The 21475-nt window shown below is 40.5% G+C and overlaps 3 protein-coding genes across 3 annotated transcripts in view; 2 read left to right on the top strand and 1 right to left on the bottom strand.

The window, feature by feature from the left end:
* The first annotated feature begins 2910 nt into the window (after positions 1-2910).
* On the top strand, positions 2911-9258 carry LOC118112676 (neuronal acetylcholine receptor subunit non-alpha-3). Its single transcript, XM_035162181.2, has 6 exons — positions 2911-3203; positions 4789-4940; positions 6837-6881; positions 7176-7285; positions 7457-8366; positions 8470-9258. The coding sequence occupies exons 1-6, from the start codon at positions 3122-3124 to the stop codon at positions 8632-8634; spliced, it is 1464 nt and encodes a 487-aa protein (XP_035018072.1). The 5' UTR covers positions 2911-3121; the 3' UTR covers positions 8635-9258.
* A 676-nt stretch (positions 9259-9934) lies between these two features.
* Positions 9935-11325, bottom strand: LOC118112677 (uncharacterized protein C3orf85). The gene is made up of 5 exons (XM_035162182.2): positions 11231-11325; positions 10893-10928; positions 10580-10704; positions 10415-10500; positions 9935-10133 (listed from the first exon to the last, which is right to left on the bottom strand). Exons 2-5 carry the CDS (start codon positions 10924-10926, stop codon positions 10055-10057), a joined length of 324 nt encoding a protein of 107 aa, XP_035018073.1. The 5' UTR covers positions 10927-10928; positions 11231-11325; the 3' UTR covers positions 9935-10054.
* A 4396-nt stretch (positions 11326-15721) lies between these two features.
* The window catches only part of LOC118112675 (neuronal acetylcholine receptor subunit alpha-7), a 31422-nt gene continuing 25668 nt past the window's right edge, over positions 15722-21475 (top strand). Inside the window, exon 1 of the mRNA XM_035162179.2 lies at positions 15722-16050. Coding sequence (XP_035018070.1) covers positions 15981-16050 — 70 coding nt within the window. The 5' untranslated portion in view covers positions 15722-15980. The remainder of the gene's footprint in view (positions 16051-21475) is intronic.

Genomic DNA, 21475 nt, shown 5'->3' with positions numbered 1-21475 from the left:
TCACTTGAAAGCTCGACTGATTTAAAAAAAAGTGTAAATCCTCTCTAAGCTTATTTGGGATCCATTGATATTCCAAAGTTTACAGGGTTATTGTGCTTTCATTTAAAGTGCTGGTGGTAGCGATAGTGGGCTAACAGTGGGAGACCACTCACTGATTTCTCCTTTGAAGCTTGTGTAAGGTTAGATTTTCTTTCTTCAATCCCCCCTCCTGCCTTTCTCGCTCCTTTAAATAAATAAAAAAACCTTAACAAACAGATTAAGATTAAACCCGTAGGCCGTGGGAGACAAGGCTGTTTCCTTCTTTTTATTAAATATTTATGCACCAAAAAATCTAATCAAATTATGCAGATTTTAATTATGAGCTCAACCACAGCTGAGAAAACAAAAACAACACCAAACAGACGAGAACACTAACACACAAACGCCTTAACATTTGTTAAACACACACACACACACACACACACACACACACACACACACACACACACACACACACACACACACACACACACACACACACACACACACACACACACACACACACACACACATGTGCAGCTGCCCACAGTCGTCTAGGAAGGGGCCGGCAGGTTTCCAGCCTGCGAGAATTCATGTTTCCGAATGATCAGAGGCGAGGAGGATGGGACGATCTCAGAGGCAGCAGCTGCCCACCCCACGGCTCCAAGTGGAGCAGAAAATCAGGATAATTTCATTGTGATAATCAGCCTCCCGTTATCCCCGTCACTTAAACCCGTGGAGGAGAAAGAGACAGGGGAAGAGAGAGAGGAGAGGGTAGAGAGGAGAGGGTACCAGAGAGAGGGAGAGAGAGGGAGGGTGGAGAGAGAGAGGAGATGGTACCAGAGAGAGGGAGAGAGGAGATGGTACCAGAGAGAGGGAGAGAGGAGAGGGTACTAGAAAGAGAGAGGGAGAGAGGAGAGGGTACCAGAGAGAAGGAAGAAAGGAAGAGGAAGAGAAAGAAAGAAAATGTGTGCTTCATGCCTGGTTAACTGCAGAATATACTGTATGTGTGTGTGTCTGTGCTGGTGTCTGTGTGTTTGTGCTTATCTCACTATACTTGTGAGGACCCACATTATCCCTCTTTAAAGTCATTTCACCTAAATTACAAACTCAATAACTGATACTGTAGTTTTGAAGATATTCATTGCAGATAACTGTAGTTGGGCATATTTAAAAACTCCACAGCAGCGTATCTGTCTTTTATATTTCATGCTCTCATATAATCCACAGACCTTTGCTGCCAACAGGTTTTACTGGAACTGAGAGTTGAAATATTTCGGTTTTAAACTCATCGCAGTGAAGTCTGTGGACCTTCAGAGCTACAGGGACTTCTCCTGAACATTTCCTTTATGCACCGTGGATAAAGTTTTATTCGCCTCCATTGTGATCTGCCTGCACAGCCTTCAGAGGCTGATCCTTTCAAAACCATCTCCACCTCTGAGCTGTTGTGACCATATAGTAGATTATTGGCTCACTATGTTTACCTCCCACTTTAGGATCTTAAAATTCAACTGAGGGTGATAATAATAATAATAATAATAATAATAATAATAATAATAACCTACAGAGCACATTTTCTACACTGTCCTGACACATACTGTATGTTTGAGTTCAGCTCAGGGGTTTTCATCATCGTTTGACTCACTACACTGCAGTGAATATATACATTGTATAGTAAGATATATATGGACGTCTTTGTGTACATGGCATCAGTGTCCCTCTTCTTGGTTGAATGGGAGAACATTTCTGTTGGCGCTCTCCAAAACTGCGTAAAGCACCACTCTAGTTTACTGATTCCTTAGACTATGTAATAACTCATATGCACGGTGAACAATCCAGTTTTTTTTTTAATCCTGAACAAAGAGCATTCATTACAACCAAAGACTGCACCAGTGCACTGACCCTAACACTGCCTTATATTAACCTGCACCCGGAATAAACACTCATAGATCCCATCACTGTCTTATTCCTTACATTTGTTGAACCCTTTGAGGAATCAGACAGCAGCTCAGTGCACACACTCTGCAGCTGAATATTCAGCTATGAAATGTGTTGTTGTTTTCATCTCTATCTGATGACACTGACTTGTGTCATGGATAATTAAACATTTTTTGTAAAAAGAATGTAAAACAATGCACATGCAGCTATATGTACTGCATGTCACGAGAGTAGTCACTGTATGTAGCTGCTTTTAGTGGTTGGAGAATAGGATCAATAACAGCAATGCAATTCCAGTTAAAGGAATACGTTGTCTCAAATTAAATGAATAAAGCTATGAAACCATGGATATGACCCTGTAAGATGTGGACACAATCATGAGTTCAGGTTGAGGGATTACTGTGAGTTTCCATTATATTCATGTTCCGCACCATTACATATTTGCCTATTCACCCAAATAACAGCAAAGACCTTTGCTGTCTCGTAATAATATGATGTCCTGGGTTTGGTGTTCCTATCAGCGCCCTCCAGTGGACGAGTCTATGTGGGATACACAGTTGATCTGATTACATCTGCCAATTAGACCCTGATTCTGTAACCTTGTTTAGATAAGTGCTCTACAATTAAAGTTATTATTATTATTAAAATTAATAATAAAACGTTCAGAGTTTCAACACATAACGATTGATGTAACACAGATTTGTCAAACAAGCAAACATATTTTCAAATACAAGGTCATAACTTCAAGTTTCTTCAGACGAATATAAACTAGTGGTTGTTTTTTTTTATAGTTAAAGCAGCAGAATACTACAAGGTAATAAAACAAATTACTGGCCAGCAACATCACAAGAATAAAGCTTGCTTAAGATTTTTCGGAGCAGTTTTTAAACACTACGCCTCAGCCCCTCCTCCTCCTCCTCCTCCTCCCTCCTCCTCCTCCTCCAAAGAGCCGCTCCCCGCGACGCACCCACTCTACAGCTACAGTGTCCGGACACCGGCCACATGCGCCGCCGTCGTCCTCTGTTCACCGGCAGCAGGGAGCTTGTTCTCCGCCTTCAAGCCACTGAGCACCACTGATGGAAAACCCTGCGTGTCGTCCATCTCAGTGTGCGCAGCGCAGCGTGTAGCTCCAGGAGCGCTCCTCCGGATCCAGGACACCGTCATCATGAAGTTGGTGGTCCTCCTCCTCTTCCTCCCCTTCCTCCTCATGTGGACGTCCTGCCCGCGGTGTCTCGCCAGCATCGCCGGTAAGAAAACTGAATAAATATGCGACTTTACTCATTCAATGCTTTTGCGTTTCTTTTGTGGCAACACGAGGACAGGATGAAGTCTGGCGAGAGACCATGTGGCGCAACACTCGTGGCTGATGAAGATTTAAATCAACTCTACACAGCTTTGGACGACGTTCTCAAACAAAAAGTATCACCTGCTCATTCACTGCTGGTCTATTAGAGTGTGTCTTACAGAAATCGTTTTTAGTTTCCCCATATCTGTTATTTCTATTCAAAGATTGAACTATTTCCACAAAGATGTTTTACTCTAAATGTGTAAATGTGATAACAAGAATGAAATGGAAATAATCCGATGCAAGCTGTAGTATTATTTCACTCCTCTGCACACATCCATTCAACCAGATAAGATTTTATATATCTTCCAGTAGAGTTCATCAGTGTAGTGTCATGGCCCAGCTCTGTCTCTGCTGAAGTCGATGAGACAAACTGGAACACAAGTGTCAGATGTCAGTGTCTCACTGTGCTTTCACTGTGACACACAGAGGTGACACTGTGGGATTAAAATGCACTTGATTGGACTGGTGATGCTTTACATTATTCACCCATGAGTCAGATGACGTCAGATGGGAAACAGGCTGCAGGTTTAAGGTCAAAGGTCGACACTCTTCCTCCCTACCTCCACACACAACTTGGCGTCCTCAGTGTCTTAATTTCATAACTGTGTCTCGTCAATATTATATATATAAATGTGTTTCTGTCGCTTCAGAGACACCAGATCATCTCAGGGTGATTAAAATGGTGACTTTTCTTCTTGATACAGTTTTGTTATCTCTGCCCCTCCCCCTTTATTTGAACCAATAAATGTCAGACGTTTGTCATTTTCCAGAGAGAAAGACGTTTATCTCCACATGGATTGAGATCATCTGGATTTGGAATATTAGAACCTGTAATATCCACCACTGTTTCCACTTGTTTTGCACATTCTTACTTGTTACACCTATTGGTTATAGAATAAAACAAAAGCACTGATCATTTCTAATGGGACACATTTTGTTGGATAACATTTGTTAGTGCTAAACAAACAAGACATTTTAGCCTGAAGTGAATTCATGCGCAAGATAAATTTATTACTTTGTAAAACATGCAAGTCCCTTTCTTCTCAGTTCGCTCTCATGTTTCTCAGACCTCCGCTTGGGGATTAAACAGTAAACAGTCTAACCATTGACAAACTTGTCTGTGCTCCTGGGCCAAACTTTTAATTAGCGGCCAAACACAATTTGTAACATCAAACAGTTGTTAATGAGCAGGGCCACAGAGATGGGTGGAAATAGTCCCAGAGGTCCTGTTACTTACTCAAGAATACTACAAGAGTAACCCAACTGCATAGTTAATCTTGAACAGTACCTTGTGAAAAGTTGATTAGTACAGTAGTGTGAACCAGGTCTGAACAGATCAACTTCAGTGACTTACCCATACTTATTTGCAGTTGTTTCTTTCCACTGACATAGCAGAAGTAAGGCACTGCCTGTGGAAGACAGACGTATATCACAGAGCACTGTAACATTGAATGGTCATTAATCCACATTCCTCCTTATTCCAGCTAAAAATGAGTTTGTGTCTTTGGCGGAGATGGAGGACGAGCTGCTGAGGAACCTTTTCCAAGGCTACCAGCGCTGGGTCAGGCCAATCCAACGAGCCAATGACACTATTAGAGTACGTTTAGGACTCAAGATCTCCCAGCTGGTTGATGTGGTGAGGATGAACGCACAAACACACACAATAACATGTCTACGCACCCATGTTTTCAAGTGGATTTATTCGTTTATCATTAATTTTATTAATGTTAAAATAAGCCTTAACCCTTTAACTTAATCTAAACTGAATCCTAAAACCACTGGAACAACAAGTGGATCCATCTTACAAACAATATACCTTTTCCATAAAACAATCATATTTCACAATTTTGAATTTAAGCTGTTGTCAGAAACACGTCAGTAAATACCCACATTAAACTGACACTTTAATCCTGTCTTATGTTTGCTAGACTTCAATGGGCTTGGAATGGAATATTGATCAGTAGTAAATTGTCAGCCTCATCATTTAACTGCTAAAGCAAATAAACTTGCACAAACCTTATAAAATACAGACTTAAGGTTAAGGTCTTAATTAAAGTAAAGGAAGACAGTTAAATTAGAATCCATCCATCAATTCTAACAAAGGTTGTTATTTTGGTTCAGCCGTGTCGCTGTCCACGGTGCTGAAACCAAACAGCCGCAGTGTCACAGTGCGGAGCTTTCCGTGGTCCTGAAATAGATCCGGAGCACTCTCTTCGTATCTACAAGCGCACAGTCGCTCTCTCTGTGGAGTGTTTCTTTAATATTTCAGAGGCATGCTGTGATGGCTTTACTCGGTTTAGGCGTTCAAGAGGAGGAAACGGAGGATGCTTATAGAGGAACCACTCTCCTTTGCCTTAAATATGCATCTCACCCAGTTTAGGATTAACTCTTCCGTTCTTCCACCTGACACAAGTGGTAGCAGAAGACAATCTGGGATGAATTAAACAAAGCCTCTTTATGGTTTTGCAGAGAGTAGAGATTTATGTCCATGTTCTGTTGGATTTTTTTAAGAATAGATCAAGGGCAGAGAGCGAACCAGACTTACTGCAGCTCGGCTTCACTGTCCCCTGAGTGTTTCTGAGCTGCTGCATGTCTCTTTATTAGATTATGGTTCACCTCTGCTTTGTGTGATCACCAAAACATCCAACTCACTCTGACAGCCGGGGTCAGCTCTGGATACATTGAACACATACGTATTTAAATATATCTCTTTTCTCTTATTTCTCTGAAGTCTCAATTCTTCATCTCAAACTTTGGTGATGTGAAGACAAATGTTTAATTGTTAACCACTCTCCATCTCTCATTTCCTGTTATTCCTGTCCCGTTCTATTTAGCTCCTGCTGTATTTATATTGCTTCAGCCGGTCCACTGCACCCACCTCTAGCTTCATGTCTCTTTTTCTTGTTTGCTAAGGAAGTGGCAGAGACAGATAAATGAGATTATGTCTGCTTTCACAGAGGGAAAGCAAAGGATGATTTAGTTTGCTTGTAACCAAGCTTCTCATCTATTCCACTAACATCTGATGCTTTGATGGAATCCCTACATCAGAATTAGTGTGTGCTTAAAACATCTCATACACACCGACTTTTTTGTCAATAGATATGAAAGTATTACTTTGAAAATAGAGGATAATTTTAATTTAGAATATCTAGGGCTACTAATATCTGCACGTTTAATGTCTATATCAATATAAATTTAAGATATCCTAACCCTAACCCATAAAGAACATTAGGTAAAAGCGTTTATCTAAAGCTTATTACTCTGACATTTACAAACATCCCTGAATCTTTTACAGCATCACAAAATACAATTTAATTGTATTTACTTTTTATTTATTTGGTCCATTTATTTAAAGTCTTCTTAATCCGTTTGGGAACTTTGGCCTGCTTCAGCCATTTGCTTTGAATTTCCATGATAAGAAACCTTTATTTTCATTTTAACCATTATATGTCCCGACAACCTTCACATTCTTATTCTTCTTTTGGTTTTTACCCCATTATTTGACTTTTGGTCTGTTGTTTTTTTTATCCAGGATGAGAAGAACCAGCTCATGACAACTAATGTTTGGCTGTGTCAGGTAAGCAAGAGGAAACATTGAGTCTCTACATAAAATCTTACCACTTGAATCCACTGGTCAAGAAAAGACACAAGCTGATATTTGTTTAGCAGAGCCAAAAACAAAATTCACATTATCTAGTAATATTATTTATTGCCAAACAAGATAATAAGGCAGGTGTCTGATAAGATATAAATAATAATGCTGGGAATGGGTTGGCCAGATATGTGTATTCATGTATTCATAAATTCAAGCTAAACTGCTTATTCTTAAGTTTTATATATAGGTCTAATGATCCAACCCTCTTTGATCCAGGAGTGGCTCGATTACAAGCTGCGATGGAATCCAGACAAATATGGAGGAATCACGTCCATCAGAGTTCCCTCTGAAAATATCTGGCTGCCAGACATCGTCCTCTATGAGAAGTAAGAGTTCTCTTTCAAGTTCAGTTTCAAATGATTTACAAACATTACATGTCTGGGGAAGCTTTGACTATTTTAATAAGAGAAAACAAACCAAGCAAGATAATTATCAGTGAATTTTGTTTTTATGTTGTTTTCAATGAAAAAGACAGATTACTTTCTTTGTTTCTTCAGTGCTGATGGGCGTTTCGAGGGCTCCCTGATGACCAAAGCCATTGTCAAGTACACCGGTATGATCACCTGGACGCCACCTGCCAGTTACAAGTCGGCCTGCACCATGGATGTCACCTTTTTCCCTTTTGACCGCCAGAACTGCACCATGAAGTTTGGCTCCTGGACCTACGATGGCCACATGGTGGATCTGGGTCTGATGGACTACCAGGTAGATCGAAAAGACTTCTTTGACAATGGGGAGTGGCAGATCCTCAATGCCACCGGTGCCAGAGGAAACCGGAAGGATGGCTTGTATTCATACCCCTTCATTACGTACTCTTTTATTTTGAAGAGGCTACCGCTGTTCTACACTCTCTTCCTCATATTCCCCTGTTTGGGTTTGTCCTTTCTGACCGTCTTGGTGTTTTACCTTCCTTCAGACGAAGGAGAGAAGCTGTCACTTTCTACCTCTGTCCTCGTCTCGCTCACTGTGTTCCTCCTGGTCATAGAGGAGATCATCCCCTCCTCCTCCAAGGTGATCCCACTCATCGGAGAGTACCTGCTCTTCATCATGATCTTCGTCACGCTCTCAATCATCGTCACCGTCTTTGTCATCAACGTCCACCACCGCTCCTCTGCGACCTACCACCCCATGTCCCCGTGGGTTCGTAGCCTCTTCCTCCAAAAACTGCCGAGGCTGCTCTGCATGCGCGGACACATCGACCGCTACCACTACCCAGAGCTGGCCCCTGAGAGCCCTGAGCTGAAGACTCGCTCTGGAGCGCGGAGAGCAGGGCAGAGGAGCGGAGCCCATGGACAGGCGACTTCTGAGGGGAAGGACGAAGAAGCCTGGGCGACCATGTTGGAGAAGGCCATCTACTCAGTGCGGTACATCAGCAGACACATCCGCAAGGAGCACTTCATCCGCGAGGTGTGTTTAGGATGAATCATCAAAGATTGAAGTAATAATCATTTAACGGATTAATGTGTCAATGAGTTGTTTTCACATCTCTCATTTCCCCTGTTTTTCCCAGGTGGTACAAGACTGGAAGTTTGTGGCCCAGGTGTTAGACAGGATCTTCCTGTGGGCTTTCCTCACCGTCGCAATACTGGGTACCATCCTCATCTTCACTCCAGCGCTGCAGAATTTCTTGAAAATCCCTCTTCCAACTGCGAGAGAGGATTCACCTTCACACTAGGGGCAATAACACGTGACTTTCACAGACAACCGCTGATCCACCTTCAAGAATCTTTTAAACACTTGAACAAGAGGAAGCCCCAGCAGGGGCTTTTTAAAGGTGAACACTGACACTTAGATTTTTAGTTAGGTTTCTTCTCTAGATCCACTGTATAATATGTTCTTTATGTCAGTATGTGTACAATTTCATTTGATTTAATAATGATGACATAATATAGTATTTAAGCTTCAATTATATGAAACTTTAAGCGTAAAGTATAAAGTTAAACTACACATTTTATAATTTGCTTATTTCATGTACTTAAACTAATGTCCTCATTATTACTTAATGTTTTAGGGGACATTTCCCTTGATATTGTTGTATGTGGTGGATTTGTTTTCTTGAGTTGTGTCATTTTTGTATTTATTTCTTCAACAATCTAATTCACGTTATGATTATTCTGTCACAACATTAAGATAATCACATACACGAAGCACAAAATACCTCTTACTCTAACTACTAGTTATATATCATAGGGGAAAGAAACAACTTAATTGCTCAACGTGTCAACAACAACAATGTCTATATCTCTTATGTACTGATGTCTGTCTCGTCCCCTTAAAATAAAAAACTTGCTACATTTGGTCACTGCTCATCGACAATTCATTTGAAGCTACATCAAGTTCGATAAATGTAATGCATTTACATGAATTCTCTAAATTATACAACCTTCAAAAGTTCAGTATTTGTACGGCCCTGATGTACTTTATTACACTAATAAAGTTGTTTTGAATACACAGTTTTTTATGTAATAGGTGACAACCTGTTTGTCACTATTTTGTAAAATGAAACTCAAAGTTGTCCATTATATTATACAGTATATTGCATTCAATGGCAATGTGGAATAGTCCAGTCACACACGATAACAAAGCTTGGGCACATCAACAGCACCAACCTAGATGGCAGCACCACCTAGAGGTTAATCACAGACATGACAAAAATATCTCGTCTAAAAGACAGGATATTTCCCCTGAAACAAACCTTTATGAAATGAATTATTATTTTCTTCTCTGGAAACCAAGTCCACTTCCCCTTTCCTCAGACCACAGGATTGAATCAGGGTGTATATGAAAAACAACCTGCATCTTTAAAAAAACACCGTTAAATTGTTTCATTTGCTTTTATTTAAACATTTATTGAATAAAATGTTTGATTACAGATACATCATTCTAATAGTAAAAACAACTAAAAACAACTGATAGATAGATAGATAGATAGATAGATAGATAGATAGAAAGCCTTCATTGTTCCACTGTACTGTTCACTGTAAATCATATTATGCTGTTTTATTCTAACTGTAACTATAATGTTCAGATACAGTACAGTATAGAAAAACCAAACTAATATTCATCCACTCCTCAGTTTCCTTTGTCTGTGTCATCTATCTGTGTTGACCTGTCTGACTGTCCAGGTGAGCCTGAGCATTACGCAGCATCTCCATATACAGCCTGTTGTTTTCACTGTAACACAGACAAATAACAGAGATACAGGGAAAAGGAAATTCAAAATGAGTGAAATCAAATAAAAGAAGGGGGTATCTAAACAATGCAAAGAAATTGATATCATACATTTAAAAGCAAGTGATGTGTTCCAGGGATCATATTTAAAGCTGCACTGCAATTCAGGGTTTATCAGTGGGGCACTGGTGTGGTAAAATGGGAGGAATATACTGTTGTACTAAAACTGCCTTCACTTGCAACATAAAATCTCGTCATGTCATGGTTCTGATCATCTCACTCACTCAGCCACGGAGCGGTCAAACATCAGGTTACTCATGTCCATGTAGTACTGAGCATCTGTCCGAATAGCCGTCCAGTACTCGTTGGCCTGAAACACAAAGATGGGTTATCATACAAAACCCTCAAACTGACTCATGGCGTGTGTCCACACCACGGCACAGTGTCACCTGTTCTTGAATGGTGTAGCCCCACTGGTTCTGAGAGTTGTGTGGATCCCAGTATCCTGACTGTCTCTTCAGCCTGATGAAACGCTTTGCCTCCTCTTCTTTCACGAAGGGGGCGGCAAACATCCCTAAAACAGTGTTAAGAGCACATCACTTCAAAAAAGACAATATACAATAAATATGAGGGAATTCTAAGGGTTGAAGATGATCATTTACATGTAATTGAATTCTGATTTTAAATAATCAAGTATTATTTTTTCTTTACACAGAACTTAAAATGTATGGATTGATATGAACAAAGTTCAGTCCAACTCACCACTCAGGAGGGCAAACAGGATCACAAACTTCATGTCTATAAAATATATTAAAAAGTCATGAATATCTGAGACACTAGGATTCATAGAAATATATTAATATTTGTGTAGTGGCTGCACCAGCAACCTCAGGAACATGGTGGTAACCTTTTTTCATCAGTTTAATTTGCTTAGTTTAGGTTTCTGTCTCTCTGGTCTACCTGCTTGGTCCCTGACAATCTGCATGCAATTATTTTTTCTCATGTTCTAAAATTTAACAACAGCTATATAGATACGTGATGGAGAAAATAGAGGGAAAACTAAAAAAGATCCAAAATTTAGAGGAAAGAGTGAGATTTACCTGCAGTGTGAGCAGTGAGCTGTCTGAGAGTCACAGCTCAGAATCCCTCAGCTGAATGTGAACATGAACAAAAGTTTCTTTCACCGATATTTACCAGCAACCAGAGGAATGAATGGAATCAAGCATCAAGCCGACCGGTCAAGGCTGACCCTGACTGACCATCCAAACACACACACACACACACACACACACACACACACACACACACACACACACACACACACACACACACACACTCTGGCGAGTCCCCACGGGAACAGGTCATGGCTGTGAGATTCAACATTAAGATGGCGCCGTCTGCTATGTAAACAAACACACAGCATGACTCTTGATTTCAGCAAAGGTCTCAGTTATTCCACTAAAAATGTTTCTCTACTTGTGTTTGTTTTATTCATGAAATCAACAAGATTCCATAACCAAACTTAACTCTGTCTAAAAGGAATAAAGTTTAGTGTTCAATATGTGCAAACAACTACATGTTTTTTGTTTATTACTAATTGCCCTGATTGTTTTAAATTGTCTTTTTCTAATACAGATGTGAGGTTTCTGTCTTTTATATTATATAACAACAATCATTTGTGGTTATTGAAGTATTATAGTACATATATCATAAATATACAATCATTTTGTGCATGTCAACATTTTGTCCACTGGGTGGAGAGCTAACCACAGTTTAAATGGTTTCTGCACCAGTCACTTATCTAATGTTTGATACTAGTTGACATTAAAGACGATGACATTAATGGTAAAATAAATGCTCATTGTTCTTCTAAAGGTATTAAAAGCTGTGTCAATGTATTCAAACAATCTGCAGAGGAAGAAAACAAAGGAGAGCACAGATGGCGCAGTTAATTAAGGACAGAAAAAAAAGCAATGAAGGTGTAAAATAAAAGTCTTACTTATGTGTTGCATTTAATGGAGGAGGAATATATGCAGAGTGTAGCGTCACCTTAAGGAAAGGTAAAAGATTCAAAACCTCTTTTTTTTTCAAAGACAAGCTTCAAAGTTTCTTATTTCAAAGCAGCTCCCGTGAGTATTAATTTAGTTTCTACTTCTTGAGGTGCTGCATTAAATCAGGAGACTTCCTGTGAATATTTTTCTGTGTGATGTAAAATTTACACACTCGCTCAAACACAAACGAAGCCAACAGGAAAATGTCCACCCATAAGTTGAACTGAGAATAAGTGGATTCACAAAGAGACAGCGGCAGAATAAAAGACATTAATAATGAAAACCTTTTTTTCTATTTATGAACTTAGCCATGTCTAAGTATGTGTATATAAATGTGAGTAACTATTTCTTTCATCAAACATTGACTGTTTCCCTTTTTGCTGTGAACTGTTTTGTGTTTTCCAGGCTGTGTCTCTCCCTCACCCTCGACGACACTGACCTTATCCACAGTAAACTTTTAAATGTGTGAGAGAGGTCTGACCTTTCTTTGACATCCCATAATAACCAGAGCCACCACCTGCACAGCGTAACAAAGACAAATGACAGAGGAGGGGTTTCTTCAGGAAAACTTCATCATGTGGGCAGATATTCATACAAACCTTAACAACATGTATTAAAGTACAGAAAAAAGCCTCATAAGATTTGTTACTTTGATAATTTTTCAAAATATAACTGCACCGTCGCAAAAACTCACACACAACATGCACACTCACAACCATAAACAGCAATTCTTATCCACAAATAAATACACACACATGCACACACACACACACGCACACCTTGGCAATAGCTCTGGGACCTGTGCGCTCTCTGTCACAGTAAAAGCTATTTTGCGTTTTTCACACATCAAAGGTAGCGACTCAGACAAAAACTAAAACTCATCTGACCCCATTCTATCACACACACACACACATACGCACACACACATACATGCAGTCACATGCACCCTGCTGGCACGAGCGAATAATTCAAGTACATCATTTAGAAACAGGGGAAGGGGGTTGAGAAGGATGTTTAACAAAATATGGGACTGGAACTTTAATACACATCTTTGAAGGAGTGTCGATCGAGATGAGGAAACGTGTCAACATCAGAGTTTATCAGTTGTTTGTACCCTGGTGTTGTAAGTTAAAATGAGAGGAATCATGGGGCTCTGTCTGTGTTTGTTTTAAGCTGTGGAAGACAAATAGAAGAAAAGACAGAGAGAGAAGAGAACAAACTCCACAAAATGTGAGTCCATTAGCAGAACACCTCTCATTTATAATAGATGGAGAATTAACAGCTTCCCTCAGGTCTCCCTCCGCGCTCCTTTTAGCGCTCAGTCTTTATTCTCTGCTGCTGTTCAGTGGATCAGTGCATTTAAAAATATTCAATCGTGCTGCAGATTGGAACGGTCGCAGTGCAGCATGATAAAAAAACTCAACAACTCCCGTCTTTGAAACATCAACTAATAAGTCCACAAGTATCCACTCACATCTACTCGGAGTCTTTGATGACTAAACCAAGTGTTTGACCTGTTGAGAAGTGTCTTTCCTCCATTACTTAGAGTTGAGGGCTCAGTTTTGAGTTCATCTCGGTGTCTGTTTGTTATTTTTGGCTTAAAAGAGCCAGGAGTCCCAGAAGGCAACACACTGCTGGAGGTGTGTTTCTGCTTCCTGAGGTGAGAGATTGGGTTTTTTGTTGTGTGTGTTTTTTGTTGTGTATTTTCTCTAGTGTGTGACAGTATTTGTTTTGCAGCCGCCCTCCCATGGGGTGAAACAAGAAAGTGCAAAAAGAGGTAACACATCGGTGGAAAAATATATATGATGAAGAAAAACACACAAGAAAATGTTGGCATACTATATATATATATATATATATGCATATACACATACATCCTATAGATGAAATGATAGAATCAAATTATGATTCTAAACAATCTTTAGACTTTACAAGTAATAATGTCATACTTTAGTTGACTAGGCATTTGCACTGCAGCTCTTCATAAAACCTCTGTAAAGTTACACCAAACTTTTCAGCTTTCATTTCACAGTTGGCCCAATGCAGGGGATTTCAAAATTGGGTCCCCAGCAAACCTGGGATTAGTTGAATGTCACCGCGCCTTTTCTCCCACTGGAGGTTTGCCCAGTGAGAGCGGGGATGAAGGTTGTGATCAGAGTTTTCAGTGAGCCCACCTACAGATCTGTACCAAATCACATCTAACAGCAGCACTGTTGGAGCTCCATGAGACGGAGACGTGCGGGATATGAACAATTTTAAAAACTGGTCTAATACTAGTGGCACAGGACTGACTTCTTAGATGAGACGTCGCTGCTCCCATGAGAGGGGAGAGAGAAAGGGAGCCAGGCGGTGAGATCATTTAGAGAAGTGTCTCATTGCCTGCTGGATCCCATTTCTGACTGAAATTATTTATGGGCTGGAATAAATAGGTAATTTTAATATGCATCAAAAAGGAGGGAAATATGTGACTCAGTATTTGTGACTGGGGGGAGTGGGAAATGAAAGCACATCACGTTCACATGTGATAATCCACAGCTGTGGGAGAAGAAGAAGCTGGTTGTGATCTGCAGTCGTGTCCAGAAAAAACACTGACATGAGGGATGAGTGTATTTGTGTGTTTGTGACTCAATGACTAAACAAACACTTAACACAACATGGATATATACATTTCTAAAGTTGATGTGGTGAACGTTTTACCGAACAGATGTGAACATGGAGGGACATTATAGCTTTTGTCTGCAGGGATATGAAGATGAATTCAAGTCCAATATTCTCTCTCCCTCTCGCTCGGTGGTGTAAAAACTCCACCGCTAGTTCACCAGCTAGTATCGAACTTTGTCTTTCTGCTGTTTGGTGCTGAGCTGGTCGTGTGTAAATGGTTAAATAGTGTTTGAGCTGAAAGCAGCAGCATGATTCAGAGCAGAAAGAGTGAACCATAAGTTAAACAAATAATAAAGTTAAAGAAGCTTAATAATTGGCTTTCTATGATCCCAGAAAAGTTGAACTACACAAACAATTAACAATCTCTCAACAAATCCAAGTTGTTCTATGTAGAAAGGGAATTACAGGATAAGTTTTTAATTAATTCACAAGTGAACAGCCTACAACTTGTGTGGCTCTCATGAGAGCACATGCTTCTGCCAAGTCCTTGTATGAAACCACATTTAAATTCACTGGATCTAGATTTGGATCTGCACCAAATTGCACACACTCATAAATATCAGTCCCCTGAACATGTCTGATTTTTGTTTTCATCAGGATCCACGAATCATCATCTGAGGAATCAACGAAAATGATAGAAAGTCTACACAATGTTAAAGAAAGTGAAAGAATAAAAAGTAGATCAGCTCCCATGTTGTGTTATGTCGTGTTGTGTTTGTGTTTGTGTTTGTGTTTGTGTTTGTGTTGTGGTTGTATTGTGTTAGTGTTAGGGTTAGGGTTGTGTGTTTGTGTTGTGATCTGTTGTATTGAGTTTTTGTTGCATTGTGTTGTGTTCATGTTTGCGTTTACAGGTTGATTTCTGCACTGCTCAGACGCGCGCCCCCGTGCAGCAGCGTCGCGCCGTGTTTGTGAGGGACTGTGTTCCTGTTCCTGACGCAGCGTGAACGCGCATATCTTAACTCCACTTTCATTCCGGTCTGTCAGTCTTCCTCGTCCTCTGTCTCCCTCCTCTCCTCCTCTTCCTCTGTCTCCAGCCTCATGTTCACACCACCACCACCGAGCCGGAGCACTTCACCTGTGTAGCCGACACCGAGAGCCCGCTGCCGGCGGCCGGCGGAGTCCACTGAGCGGTGCCAGGATGCGGTGCCACAAGTTTTGGGGCGCATGGTCCTTTGGGTTTTACGTTTGGACGGCCATGCTTTTCAGAGGTAGGTGAGGAGAGAAGTGGCTCTGGAGCCTCTCTGAGGGTTTTCTTTTGTTTTTAGACACTTTCTTTAGTAAGTGCATGTGTTTGGACTAATGAGGGATTTAGAACTTCATCATTTTGACAAAGAAAGCACTAATCTCCATGTAGTGAGGTGAAAGTAAATCTATATTGAATTTGAATCTGTGTCCTGACTAATGATCTTTGTATGAATCGTTTTTCTACAACTAACTTTGTTGTTTGGGCAATATTTGTACCAGACTGTATTTGGAAGCATTTTATTTTACTTTAATCAAAACCCTGTTACTTTTTATTGTGGGATAACAGAGATGGAACTTTTTAATATTTCATTTTAAGTCATGAAGCCCATGGAGGAGACCCCGGAGGACTGAATCATTGTAATTTAGTACAGAGTCAGCAAATGTTCTGTTTGATAATACTGGCTTCTGAATCTTTATATAAAAAACATGAACATGAAACAGAATGGTTCTCAATAGTTCTGACCCATTAAAAGGATGATTTAATACACTAAGTTATTTTTAAACGCTGTGCACGTTTATGTGTGTGTGTGAGAGTGATATTAATGTATGCTTGTTCATGTGCAATGAGATGTGCATCCATAATTCTCTCCTAAGCCCCAACTTATCACCATCATCATCAGCAGCAGCAGCAGCAGCTTCACCATCTGGGTTGCTTACTTTACAGTTTGTGACGCAGCGGCTTTGCTGAAGATTTCCCATCAAACCTTCTCTGTGCATGTGCATGTGTGCATGTGTGCACCATAAAAGCTGCCACCATGTCCTCACCTCTACTGATCCAGCCAGTGGTTTTATACCCTGCAGGCAAGATTGGAAGATTGACCTTTAATAATTGAAACAAAGACCGAAGGACACGGTAAAGAGGGTTGGTCACAGGACAGGAGGCACAGTCATTTATGGACAGTTGTTGGTGTTCAGCATCTGCTTTGTCTGCTGTCAAAGTTGTGAGAGCACCGCAAAATAAATATACAGCTTCACAAGTCATGTCGGTTAGACCTTGGTATTGAAATCAAAGAGGTTTTCTGTATGAACAAGATGAGAAAATGTTTTTCTTTGCAGTTTTTGAGTCTTGAGATTGAAATGCAGTTAGTATGAAACAGTGGAATTGGGAACCATATGGACAGATCTACGGATTTCTTGGTAATGTTGTGACATGGCATTTGACTGTTGGAAGGAGAGTAGAGGCTTCCGGGGCTTTGAGCAATGGGGATTAGCGATCGGCTATAGCTGCTTGTAGGCCGTGCATGTGCACATTCAATGTACAATTGATAAGCAGCTTTAGTCTGTCAAGGGAAACACAAGACAATTGTCAAAACAGGACATTTGGGATGATTTAGATTCCTTCCAACTGACAGATGATTTTCTAATAACTTGTTCTTGATGCAAACAGACACAGTGAGTTGAGAGATGGTGCCGTAACAGGAGCCATCATCGGCATACATATGGTTGTTTAGTTTTTTGTTTAAGTTTCAGTTGCTCCATGTTCAACTAGGATCTGGTAACACCTCACAAACTAAATTGTTTTCCTGGCCGTCACTCAGAGAATCAGAGACTGGTAAGACAGAAGTTGCACAGATGCTGAGGTAGCATCCGCTTGATTTCAATGCAGCGCCTCATCTCTCTCCAAGTCTTCGTCTGTCACTTCCTCTCTCACAGACTCTTCCTCTCTCTGTCTGCCTCGTAGTTTTTTCATGCTCAGCAATATTTCACACCTTCCCAGACCTATTATCATGAAGTGTATGCAGTTTGGTTCAGCATTTCAGTCAGGTATAAGGTGACTAAACTACGATCGTCAACAAGTTGTGTTGCCGTCAGCGTCCTGTGTAAGGTCGTCCTATATGAGCATACCAGTATGGATGTGGCAGCGATGCACTCAGCGGTGCAGAGGTCTTAGCTCCTGGATTAGGATTAAACATCCAGTGGTTTTAGGGCTCCGAGCCTTCAAGCATAGATTATAAATCTCTGCTATATTAATCTGTCCATCGAAAACTTCATTAACACACCCACCGCTGTAGTCACATGACATTTTGAGCGTCACAAACACACGAAATGGTAATGAGCAACTCCTTTGCACAAAAAGATAGACAGAAAGTGTAGAAGGTTGTAATCTGTCTTTTTCAGCATTAGTTCATCTCTGTGGCCTCCTTTACTGTCCCTCATCTGTCTGTTTCATCCTCCCCTCTGTCTCCTTGATGCCCCCTGTTCCCCCTCATCATCAAAGATTTTATATGTCACTCCTTGTCAGTGACTTGCAGCCCCTCTCGTGCCTTTTTGTGTGGTGTATGCAGGTTTCAGAGGCCGTAATTTAAATCTTACAGTATTGCCAGCTGGAATTCTCCTTTACACAAGCAATGCAGCCAGAATGCAGTGAATGGAATCTGTGGTTTCCTTTAATTTATAGTAAATTACATATATAATCATAAATAAAAGGGATACAATAATCAAATATTTAGGTACATAATTTATATTTTGGTCCAGTCCAAAGTCAACATGTAATGTTGACTATAAAAATCTGACTAGTGTTGTACTTAAGCATTAGTGAGCATAAGTGAAGCATAAGCATTGTGACATTTCACCTTTTGCGGGGTCATCTTTAGGAAATTATTCCAGATGCTTGACTTTTTCTCCATCTTGTTATTGTGTTGTAGTTGTAGTCTTAAGGCATTTTAGTAGGACTTACGTGCTAAGAAAATTTCTATGTCAATAAAGTTTATAGAAGTTTGTATGTACGTGTATGACATTGACGAACCAGGGGTGAATGAACTTAAAACTGACTAGTCTAGCTTTGATAATCGAATAAAAACAAATCTAGTGAGAACTTATCAACTCCTTGAGTTAAATCAGAAAATGTCTGCCTTGAACTGTCACATCAAAGCTAAGTGTGAATAGCAACCTGTACACAATTGTGAATGTAACCACTGTACCTTTTTTTAATGGTGACAGAGAATTGAAGGATTTTTCCTTGGTTTTACTCCAGTTACACTTTCACCGCCATTAAATTCTCTCTCTTTGTCCTCGCTGCCTTATTAAAAACGTCTCTGCTGTGTGTCTCCTGTTATCAGCGCTCGTTATCTCTTGTTTCTCTGACTCTCCCCGTCTCTCCGTCTGTGTTTTGACACGTGTTAGATAATAGACTAGTAACCTAGGTTTACAGCTGCTGAACATCTGGCTACTTCACTGCTGACCTATTCTGACTCTTTCCTCCTCCTCCAAGTGATTAGTGGTGAAATAATGAGGTGCTAGTCCATTGCACAAGTAGGAGTAACTTGGTTAGTTTTACAAGCAAACGTGTTTAGGCTACACACGTGCACGTGCTAATCACAGTAACAGTGGAGCAAATACAAGAATCATATTTAGTCTCCTGTGGTTTTCAATAGACACGTTTCCCAAACATGAATAGAAGTAACTGAACACACACATACATGCACAGACATTGAAACACACTTAAGTTACAGCCAGGATCTCATTGTTTCTTCACCTTGGGTACTTTTCTTACAGACAGTTAAAAAATATTTGTCCTGGTCGACCATGATAGATGCTTCTGTTGTGGTGGGCTCTCAGTCACAGGTTTTAGAAAGGGAAGTTTTTCGGCTTTTCGGCTTTTCGATTGTCTGTGTGTGTGTGTGTGTGTGTGTGTGTGTGTGTGTGTGTGTGTGTGTGTGTGTGTGTGTGTGTGTGTGTGTGTGTGTGTGTGTGTGTGTGTGTGTGTGTGTGTGTGTGTGTGTGTGTGTGTGTGTGTGTGTGTGTGTGTGTGTGTGTGTGTATCTTTCTCTTTCCCCCTCATACACACAGACACTCACTCTAAGACTAGATATTTGCATCAGAAAGACTGTTAATGTGTAGCGTTTGCTGTGGTGCAGACTGTCCTGGCCCTCAGGGAGCAGTGGTCTGTCAGCGGTGTCTTTGTGCAGCTTGTTCCCCTCCAGGTTCATAACTCCCTCTGTTGCACAGCATTCTGGGATCCGAGCCCTCTTATGTTCCAGACTGGATAATAACTTTTTGTATCAATAGTTGAGATTTATCCAGCATGTGTACCACAGTGTGAAATAAGATTACTCTATGTAATAAGGGGTTGATTTCGCGGTACTATGACTTTTATATCGGCATCGAACAAGCCTCAAAATAAAGAAGTTGCTGTTAGCATTTTCATAATGAGATGAAGTGAATGTCTTTTTAACATCCTTTTGTAATTCTTATCCTTTTGAAGCGTTTGTCACCACAGCTCTGTGATGTTCTTGCTGTGTATTCATCAGGATTCATGTTACATCAGGGGCCCCGGCCACACGAGAGGCCCCCTAACCCCGTTTTCAGAGTCTGTCGAGCAGGAGAGATCATTCATTCAAACAGCAGTTGATGAAGCCAGCTTACACTTCAGCTGTAGAAAAACATGGACACAGCAATTGTCACGTCACTCTGAAGTTACGTTTTGAAACCTGACATAAGCGGCAACCACCACCGATGTGTAAAAGGCCTAAACAACTGTCAATCAAGCAAACACAACAATATTCATATATCCTTACTAACAAGACGATTAATGCATTTTCACAGACACTGTTTCCTTTCGAAAGTGATGGTGAGAAAGTGAAGATTATAAGATTATACTGCTAATTAATTTTAGCTGAAAAACTGAATATTCTTTTCTATCTCTTACATGTGAGTAGTACTGGGAAGAGCTCTTTTTATTAAGAGTATGGCCAAAAGTAATAAAACCATATGTCTAATTTTGTGGCATGACTCAAGGAAGAGTGGAAACTGATAAATGAGTGGATCCAGGATTTGTTTCACTTCCTTCAACAAATGTGAGATTGGTATCCTGGGGTGTCCTTCTAGTTGTGTTTGATCTTGTTTTCAGTGATGCCTCTGAGGCCTGAAACTCGATAAGACGTTTGGTGACATTATTTCTAACTTTTTCCACAGCCCTGAAATCCGGTCCTACATTAAAATAGAGAACTATAGTCAAGTCTACATGGGTTCGGCAGAAAGACTGGGGAACAAAGCCGTGATCATCCCTCTGTGTGTGTGTTGTGTGTGTGTGTGTGTTGTATGTGTGTGTTCCTGTACATATTGCTATGTGAGGACCATTTTAAGCATTGTCCCTAAAGAGTGAGGACATTTTGGGAAAGTTAGGATATTTTGGCTGGTTCTCACTTTTTCAATGGGCTGTTTGAGGGTTAAGACTTGATTTTAGGGTTAGAATTAGGTGTAGGTTAGGGTGAGGCATCTAGTTTGGATGGTTAGGGTAAGGTGTGTGGTCTTCGTGTGTTAAGTAGAAGACAGGGACAATGTGTTCCTCAGGCCGTCTGTGTGTACATGGCCTGTGTCTTATGAATGTGTTTGGAAGCATCATGTGAACACATTGACCCAGTAAAAATATTCAGATGGGACAGAATT

The sequence above is a fragment of the Hippoglossus stenolepis genome, chromosome 7, assembly GCF_022539355.2.
Source record: "Hippoglossus stenolepis isolate QCI-W04-F060 chromosome 7, HSTE1.2, whole genome shotgun sequence".
Classification (NCBI taxonomy): domain Eukaryota; kingdom Metazoa; phylum Chordata; class Actinopteri; order Pleuronectiformes; family Pleuronectidae; genus Hippoglossus; species Hippoglossus stenolepis.
The sequence above is the reverse complement of the archived record's forward strand: the minus strand, read 5'-3'. Positions and strand labels throughout refer to the sequence as shown.